At 45.6% G+C, this 9,672-nt stretch overlaps 1 protein-coding gene across 2 annotated transcripts in view; it reads left to right on the forward strand.

Annotated features, from left to right (window-relative positions):
- Nucleotides 1–1,312: 1,312 nt before the first annotated feature.
- Nucleotides 1,313–9,672, forward strand: part of Ube2h (ubiquitin conjugating enzyme E2 H) — a 125,031-nt gene continuing 116,671 nt past the window's right edge. For both annotated transcript variants that reach the window (XM_008846351.3, XM_029570032.1), the window contains exon 1: nt 1,313–1,805. In XM_008846351.3, coding sequence (XP_008844573.1) covers nt 1,753–1,805 — 53 coding nt within the window. In that variant the 5' untranslated portion in view covers nt 1,313–1,752. The remainder of the gene's footprint in view (nt 1,806–9,672) is intronic.

Here is a 9,672-nt window from a genome sequence, read left to right on the forward strand (position 1 = left end):
GAGACCATCTCAAAAAACAAAACAACAAACAAACAATAAAAGCTACTCTATTTTGAAGGGTAGAGTGACAAGAACAAATATTCAACTTTAGCCCATGGTTGCTGTCCCAGACATACATATGGTGTGTGCTTGGGGGGGGTATGGGCATGGGTGTATGTTTGGGTGTGTGTGTGTGTGTGTGTGTGTGAGTGTGTGTGTGAGAGAGAGAGAGAGACAGATTTATAAGGAAACCCATCTCTGACAAAGCACAAGTGTAGTAGTCATAGGGAAAAGGCAATAATAAAGCTTTTGAAATAGTTGGCAGTGAGAATCTGGTGTAAACATAAGAGATGCCTGGAACACTCTTACCTCTTTTGCCTGGTTGGCTCCTAGGTTCAGTGCCATTTTTGTGCCTGTAGAGCAGTATCCTTCAAACTTCACTGTACATACGAGCCACTTGAGGACTTTGTTCAACAAGTGCATATGCTAAGCAGGTCTAAGGCAAGCTCTTAGCCAGCATTTCTAACCAGCTCCCAAGTAACGCTGACACTCTAGGTCCATTCTGGGAAGGGCTGTGTACATTTTATCGTTATTCACTGTATCCTCACGTCCTCAGAGTTATAGAACACAAATGGTACTTAATGTTTATTAAACGAATGAAGGTGTCCATATGCTTGGTATAGGAGTTTGGAAGGCAGAACAGTCTTTTATCTGAACTACAGCATATTTGGGGTGTTTCTATCAGTCATGCACTTTGTAAGTTTGAAATTACCTCAAATTCTGTAAAATGAAGATGTTAGTACTAAATTATTTCTGGTCTTGCCACGTTGCTGTTTTTCAACTGTAGTCTTCGAAAAACTGGCCCTATTTGTGTGGAGGGCAATGAACCTTGGTTTGCAAGATGTGTGGAAGCCTTGTTGTAGTCTACAATCCCTGCAAATAAATTCTTTCCATCTGAAAAGGGAGAGGCATGTGGAGAAAAGGCTGGTGTGGGAATTTCCAGATTTTTGACTCCAGTCTGAGTAATTGCCACTTTGGCCTCCTCCATATCCAAACAGCCTTTGTAACACTGGGTGAGAGAGAGGTTCACAAAGCACATGAACGCAATCATATTGACATTATTTACTACCATCGTCTATGTTGATAGTAACAACACTGGCAGTTGAGCGATGAAGTGTGTATGGAGGTTGGGGGAGGGGGCTGAGGGCCCTGGGCTGGCAGGAGAAAGAGGAACTACATCTCCCAGAACCCCTCGAGAAAGCCCACGCCGTGCCGCCCCACCCCTCTCGCCTCCGGTCCAGCCCCTCTGATGACGTCACAAAGGTGACGTCACGGCGCCTAGAGCGAGGCTAGGGTAGAGAGGCCGACGGTGCTGGAGTCGTAGGCTTGAGGTGGAAGCTGCTAGGAGCTGGCAAGAGCGTGAGCGGGCGAGCGGGCGAAGGAGCGCGAGCAGGAGGGAGGGAGCGGCGCACGGCGCGTAGCAGCGCCTGCCGGGCCTCGGCCGAGCCCCAGCCGGAGGGCAGCCCGAGCCGGAGCCGCGGTCCCCCACCCCCACCCGGCCGGGCACTGCCCGGTGTTCCCCTGTGCGGGGACCGGCGGCGGCGGCTGAGCGGACCCGACGAGACCGCGGGGGGGTTGCCACCTCCGCCGGGGAGCCGGCGCGGCCGCGGGGTTCTGCGAACCGGGCCCGGGGCCCTTGACAGACGGGCCGAGGAGGAGAGAGAGAGGCGGCGGCGGCGCAGGCGACGGAGAGGCAGCGGCGGCGGCGACACCATGTCATCCCCCAGTCCCGGCAAGAGGCGGATGGACACGGACGTGGTCAAGCTGTATCCTTCGTGGAGGGGGACTCAGGGCTGCGTGTGGGGCGGGGTGGGGATGCCCGAGGCTAACTGGAAGCCTGGGCGAGGGCCCTGGGGCACTCCAGGCCACTGGCCGAGTCTCCCCGCCCTCCCCCCGTGCTTACGGCGGACCCTTGGCACCTCCCGGGAACCCCGGGCTTTATCAGCTCCCTTTATCTGCAGCCCCCTGAAACGTGCGCTGCTCCTTCTTTTCCTTCACCCCCGTTCCCCCCCCCCCCCCGGAGCCCGTGACTTTTGCTCCACGACGTTTGGATTCCCAAGATAGCCCTTTTGGTTGAGGTGGGGGGGGGGCAGAGCTAGCCGTCTTGTTCGTCACCCCTAGCTCATCTTCAGGGTCTTTGCTTCCTGTTTGCTACCTTGGGATTTCTGGACTCAAGGTAGACATTCCTGAGAGGAAGCCTTTCTCCTTTTCGTGAGGTGTCCGGGTTCCTTCTACTACGGTGCTTCTGAAACTGGGGTAACTCAAGCGACCTCCTTTATCCCTAATTCCTTTCTATATTAGGAAGAGAGTAGTCTGCTCAGGGCCCCTCTTGTAATAAAGGGCTCCGTGTGTTTTAAATCAGAGGCTCTATTAAGCTTTCTGGTCTGGAGAACCTTCCTGTTTTCCTTTCTACTGACAAAGCCTATCCTGCCCATAGTGCGTGCATGAGGACCCCAGGCCCTCCAGCAGGCAGGCCTCCCTCCATATTGTGGCTCTGACAGCTGGAAGGAGAGAAAGGAGCTCCTTCACAGACCACTTAAGCAAAACTCCCTCTGTGAGAGTCAGTTCTTGGCGTCGGCTTGCCCTGACCTGGCCAAAGTGACACCCTTTATTTTTTGCTCCCCCCCCCAACTTATATACTCCAGGTTGCAGTGGGGAAGCTGTAACTGATAAGAGTCTTTTCAGGCGGTGGTTTTGGTTGAAGTCCAGACAGATAATTTCATGACCAACTAGAGAAATCCGCGAAGGTTCTGACACAAATCGAGGATTTTTTTTTTTTTTTTTTCTCTTTTGAAATTTTTTGAGCGCTAATTTGGGGGGTGGGCGGCAGAGAGCCCAGTGTTCCAAATAGCTAATCCCTGGGGGGAGGGGGAACGGTAGTGTGTGAAACTCTTTAAAAAAGTCCTGTCTCCTGTTTCTCTTTCTGCCTCACCCCCATCCCCCACCGTTTCCCCCTGTTGCAGGATTTTGTTTATATAACTCAAGTTGTTTGGCTAGATTCTTCAGGTGAATGCCTTCCTTTTATTTGTTGTTGTTTTTGATTGACTGCTTTACTTCTTTCTAGAGATCAGTGGTGGTTGTCAAATACCCAGTTATGGAATGAGCTGAAGTTTTTAAAAAGTAGTTTGTGCCTATGATTTTAAATTGGGGGATGGGAGGGAAGTTGCCTTGGCAAGAGATTTTTTTTTTTCCCTCCTCCCATAATATTTTCGTGAATAAGAATGTGTTTTTCCCCCTGCTCCGGAGACGGCTAGAAATTAAAAGTAGTAGATAAACTTGTAAGTTTAGGGTTCAGAGTTTAGGATTGTGAGGGGATAGTGTCAGGGCTTACAGAGGAGCCCGTAATAAAATGTAATATACCAAATATATACCTAGGTACAAGTGAAATCAACTCTGAGCTGTTTGTGGCTGTGATTGTTTTGTAAATGTGTGAATGATCCCTGGATTGGTGGCTTTTCATAAGCCTGCAGGAAAACTTGTAACTATGGCTGTGTGCACATTTTACACAAAGCAGTTTGGGGTTTTATTTTTGTTTAGAAACTAGGAAATGACATGGTGGCAGTCTCAGGAGTTATTATCTTGAATTGAGAGTTACTGTCACACTTAATGCAAATTTCTACCTAATGTATAATTGGGGTAGAGTCAGAGAGAGAATTCCAGCTGTTTTTGATCGATGTCAGACCCTTAGATTAGGTATCTACATAGATTTCTGAAAGATTCAGGAGAAAGAGTGAGGCCTGACTTGACCTGATGCCTTTTTCATACAGTGCCTTTTGTTCATTTAGTAGTTGTGGCATCTAGAATGATTACCGCACTTAGGAGTCGGGGTGTGGGGGGTGGTGAGGGAGAGGAAAACAAAGAACAGCAGGGTGTCTTTTTCCCCCTCTCCTAAGTGGCTTATTTCATAGCTTATTTTTAGTAGAAGATGAAGAAAGACTAAGATGCATTAGCTTCTGTTCTTTTCCCACCTTCCCTCTCCTGACAAAAGAAAGCAGGGCTCTTTAAAACTGTAGATCTGAGATAGGAGGATAACAGGCTCAGATTTGAAAGCCAGAGGTTATATTTGTTTCATGTTTATTTTCTGGTTTAATGTAGTTGGGAAGTTAAACATTTTTAGGCTTTCCTTTTGTGTGTGTGTGTGTGTGTGTTTTGTGGGGGTGAGAGATTTTGTGGCCTCCTTTCTTAGTTGAATTTACATCAGTAGGCCCAAATGGGGGAGTTCACAATTTTTGAGTAAGGTATACTCAGATTTTTTACTAAGAGCCAGTTCCCCAACATACTACTAAGATGAGTACAATTGCATGACAGTGCTGGGGGTTAAGCTGAAGTACCGTAGTGAGGAAGTAGGAAAGATCTAAAGGAATGTATGGTGCTTCTTACCCCTGGTTACTCCTCGGTGGCTTCCATGGCGTGGAGGCTGATAGCTGGTTTCATTGCCATCTCCTGTTTCAGCCCATTTTGGGTTGTCTCCTGGACGTAATTACACCACCAGGATTTACAGCCTGGCAGGGCACCTATATAGTAGGAAAGTAGCGGTGTGGGGGTAGGGAGAGGAGAGCGTGTGTAACTAGATGCTCTCACCTCGACAGCCTCTCAGCAGACACCATCTCTTGTTGTTGTTTGGAGTTGGTGATCTTTCTTTTGTGATGGGTTGGTAGGAGGAGAGCTGACTCCCAAGTTATGCAGGGAGTGAGTGTTTTGCACCAATTCATTTAATAATCTGCTGGGCGATTATGCTCTGAAACTCTGACTCATTCATTGTTTCTCTTCTGATCCTCAGCTGAGGGTTGTGCAAACCTCCCCAGGTGCCTACAAACTGATTTACATGACTTTTGGGCGCTATAGAAATAGGTCCCAATAAAAACATTTGTCCTCAGCTAATCCTGTGGAATGGTCTGGGGTAGTGCATCCATTTGCTTGCCAAAGTCAGGTAGATAGCCAGGCTGAGAGCAGACCAGGGTCACCCACCTTTGAGGTTTCCATTGCCAGCCCCTGATGATTTAGATTGAGAACTGGGACTCTGGTGACCTTAAAGCGTGATTTGCCCTAAAGGAATATTGGTTTAAGTTCTCCCCGGTGAAGGAGCAAACAGCTCAGATTTCATGGGTTTCCTCACTGGTTTCTTGTCGCACCCTGTTGCACAGCCTTGGTGAGCCTTTTATCTGTGAACCAGTGGCCCCTGCTGAAGGCTAGGGCTGCTTGTTTTGGAAAAGCCTATGCAGGCAAAAGGCCGCAGGCACAGCTCCTTGCAGCTCATTGGCCGCTCTGTTACTACCCGGAAAAGGAGGAGGGGTGGAGCCACCAAACAGCTGATGGGAGTGTGTGACAAGAGTGTTTACATACAAAAGAGGTGGGGGCTGGGGAGCCCTTTGAGTTGGTTACTGGACCAAATGTGTGTGGTGTTCAAGGGGTAAAGAAGGAAACCTGGCCTGTTAGATTCAAGAAATGTTTCAAAAATGAAACCAGAAAATGGAATCTGATGATGATGGGGACTTGGCACACCCTGTATTTGTTACTGGTATAAGATTTGGAAATTTAAAGATACCAGAATTTTCCAAGACACTCTTTTCCAGAAGGATCGCAGTAACAAAACAGGCTGTGCCACTTTAAATGTACTTAACTGATTCATGACAGCAATTTAAAGGCAGGGTAGAAATGTAAGCTCCAAAACTTCCAGGGTGGTAGAAAGAGACAGTATCTCACTCCTTATTAGCCTGAGTGAATTTCACAGACATTCTAGTAGCTACTTTAGCATTTCAGTTTTCTATAATAAGTTCAAACGCTTAAATATTTGTGCACCCTTGGTATCAGGCTGTATGTGTGAAAGTAAACTCATTGTGAGTGGTCATGGTGCTTGAATTAGTCTTAAATTTTTCTTTTAAATCAGAAAGGACTTTGTCAGGTTAGCACTCTCTGAGGAATTTGTATTTTCATAATTGACTTTTTAATTGAAAAGTTAGGGCTGGAGAGATGGCTCAGGGGTTAAGCACTGGTGGTCCTTGCAGAAGACCTGGGTTCAAATCCCAGCACCCACATGGCAGCTAACACCTGTCCATAACTGCAGTCCCAGGGGATCGACAGCCTCTTCTGACCTTCTTGGGCATTGCATGACATGGGTGCACTTACCTACATGCAGGCAATACACACATACGCATAAAATAAAAATATATAAACTAAATTTTTTAAAAGTTTAAATACATAAAAGAAATTGAAAAGTTAAAAAGTAATTTTATGTGGTAAGAGTATATATGGATGTCCAAACCTCCCTCCCTCCCTCTCTCTCTCTCTCTCTCTCTCTCTCTCTTCCTCTTCTTCCCTCTCCCTCTCCCTCTCCCTCTCCCTCTCCCTCTCTCTCACCCTCTCTCTCACTCTCTCTTTTGAGACAGGGTCTCCCTGTAGCCCCAGCTGGCCTGGAAGTAGCTGTGTAGACCAGGCTGGCCTTGTTCTCATAGAGCTCTGTCTGCCTCTGCCTCCCAAGTGCTGGGATTAAAGACATGCACCACCACACCCCGCAGCTTCCCTTTATTTTTTAAAAAATAGATGCTAAAAAAAAAAAAAAGAAACAAAAGCAAACATTAAGCTGTGTAGCCATTTGTCACTGACTTTAACTTTGGAATTTACAGTTAATCAGTAGTTATTTTTGCCCTTAATCTTTGTTACTCTTTAATTTGTGTTCACAGTGTAGACAATCTTTTAACTAGCCCCAGTGTTGATTAGGAACCTGTGGTTTACCTTACATTTCCTGTGGCCTCTCTCACTGAGTTGGTGAGATGAAAGCTAGAACAATTTTATGTTCTTTAAGCTAACAGTTAAAGATCTGGCAACTCCAGTATTTGAAATTTGTCTTCCCTGCCCAGAGTTTAGTGACAAATATCACACTGGCACTTACTTTCGTGTGGCAGGAACTTGCATGAATGAGCACAGCTTTACAGCTCTTTTTTTTTCTATTTTATGTGTATGAGTGTTATGCCTGAAGAGGGCATTGGATCTCCTAGAACTGGAGTTACAGATGATAGCCACCATGTGGTTACTGGGATTCAAACCTGGGCCTTCTGCAAGAGCAGTCAGTGCTTTTAACCGCTGAGCCATCCTTCTAGCCCCAGCTTCACAACTTCTGAGTCCTGCATGTAGCTACAGTTCTAAAAACTGACAAACCTGAAAATTAAGCTTATAGGGGGCAAAAAATCTATTTCAGATGTGACCCTTAGTTGTCCTTCCCTGTTTATGCGTATACATTCAAACAACCTGTGTTTGTTGGTTTTGGTAGTATTGCCATTTCCCAGGGCCTTGATCAGTGTTAATACATTACATATACATGTATGCATTTAGTACCTTGTTGGTATTAGAATGGGTCCAGGGTCCAGTGGATTATTCAGACTTCATACTTAGCTTTTTTTTTTTTCCTTTTTTCTTTTTGAGACTGGGTCTTACTATGCAGCCCTGGCTGGCGTCGAACTTGCTATATAGACCAGGCTGGCCTTGAAATCACAAGAGATCCACCTGCCTCTGCCTCTGCCTCCCAAATGCTGGAATTAAAGATATATACTACCATGCCCAGTTTAGCACTTAGCTTTTTACCCAGAGACCCAAAGAATGTATGTTTTAGTAAAACACTTTAATAAAAAGACTTAGTTGGGTTTTTAAAGTATTATAATAAAGCTGGGTGTGGTGGTGCACACCTTTAATCCCAGCACTTGGGAGGCATAGACAGGCAGATCTTTGTGAATTCGAGGCCAGCCTGATCTACATAGCAAGTTCCAGGCCAGCTGGGTCTACAGGGAGACCTTGTCTCAAGAAAAAGACCAAAAAAAAAAAAAAAAAAAAAAAAAAAAAAAAAAAAAGCAAAAAGAAACGTCTTTCATTATTCTTTTTTTTTTTGGGGGGGGGGGGAGTCTTTTATGATTATTACCACACCCTGCTCATAACCCTGTCTCGTAAATAGTAGTTCTCAAACTCAAACATGATCTTAATTGCTTGGAGGGTTTGTTAAGACAAGTTGCTGGGGGGCTGGAGAGATGGCTTAGTGGTTAAGAACACTGACTGTTCTTACGGAAGACCTGGGTTCAAATCCCAGCACCCACATGGCATTTAACAACTGTAACTCTAGTTCCAAGGGATCTGACATCCTCTTCTATCCTGGGTGGGCATTGCATGACACGAGTGCACTTACCTATATGCAGGCAATACACTCATATACATAAAATAAAAATTAAAAAAAAAAAAAGTTGCTGGATCATACTCTTGGAGTTCCTGATTTAGTGGATCTAGAGTGGGGCTAGAGAAGTCTAAGAAGTTCACATATGATGCTGATGCTGAGGGGTAGGGGGATCATCCTTAGATTTTTTTGGGGGGTTGTCTTTTTGAGACACGGTCTCCCTGTGGCCCCAGCTGTCCTGGAACTCACTATGTAGACCAGGCTGGCCTTGAAGTCACAGAGATCTGCCTCCCTCTGCCTCCCAAGTGCTGGGACTACAGGCGTGTGCCACCATGCCTGGCTGCATCCTTAGATTTTTATTGAAAATTTTATTTATGTATATGAGTGTTTTGCCTATGTATGTGTAAGTGTACTCTGTACATGAAATGCCTGTGGAGGCCAGAAGAAGGCATTGAATCCTCTGGAACTGGAGTTGCAGATGGTTGTTAGCTACCATGTGGGTGCTGGGAATGGAACCTGGGTCCTCTGGAAGAGCAGCCAGTGCTCTTAGCTGCTGAGCCATCTCCAGCCCTAAGTTCATCATTCTTAAATACTAACATGTTGGTGTTTTTCCTGTCAGTATTTTATACTCTCCAGATACATTGTTTTCAGCATCTTGGTCATATTATATAAGCCTGCTCTGTTTATGCTTAATGTTTTTGTAGCTGTTTTTTTTCCCCCTGTTGAAAATATCAGAAGTAACTGGTGTAGTGATGTACACCTGTAATCCCAGCATTCTGGAGATGAAGGAAAGAGGATCTGGAAAGTTCGAAGCCAGCCTGGGCTACATAGTAAGACTCTCAGTCTCATCCTTGTTCCCCTGTTCTCCCCCGCAAAAAAAGAAAGAAATAAAAAGCAACATTTGGGACTATAGTTCAGTGGTAGATTGCTTGCCTAGTTCTCACAAGTCCCTGGATGTGATCCCTAGCACCCCTCTCTCCAAAAAGTAGATGTAAAGAATAGTTTCTGTGTTATGCTATCTTACTCAGAGTTGTACTGTTTTTTTTTTGTTGTTGTTTGGGTTTTTTGTTTGTTGGTTGGTTGGGTTTTTTTGAAACAGGGTCTTACAATATAGCTCTGGCTAACCTAGAACTCACTGTGTAGATCAGGCTGGTCTTAAACTCATAGACATCCTGTCTCTGCCCTCTGATTGCTGGGATTAAAGGTGACTGCCACCACACCCAGCCTTTTAATTTTGTAAGTGTGTGTCTGAGTTTGTACACATGCATGCAGTGCCTGCAGAGGTCAGAAGAGGGCATTGAATCCTCTGGAGCTAGAGTTACAGTTTTTAGCCACCATTAGGTGTGTAGGTGCTAGGAACTGAGATTGAGTACTCTGCAAGAGCGGCTAGTGCTCTTAATCACTGAATTATCTCTCCAGCCTAAATTTTAACTTTTTTTATTGACATAATTAACATACACTCAACTATATATATATAT

This window comes from Nannospalax galili, unplaced genomic scaffold (assembly GCF_000622305.1).
Source record: "Nannospalax galili isolate Female #2095 unplaced genomic scaffold, S.galili_v1.0 scaffold660, whole genome shotgun sequence".
Taxonomy (NCBI): domain Eukaryota; kingdom Metazoa; phylum Chordata; class Mammalia; order Rodentia; family Spalacidae; genus Nannospalax; species Nannospalax galili.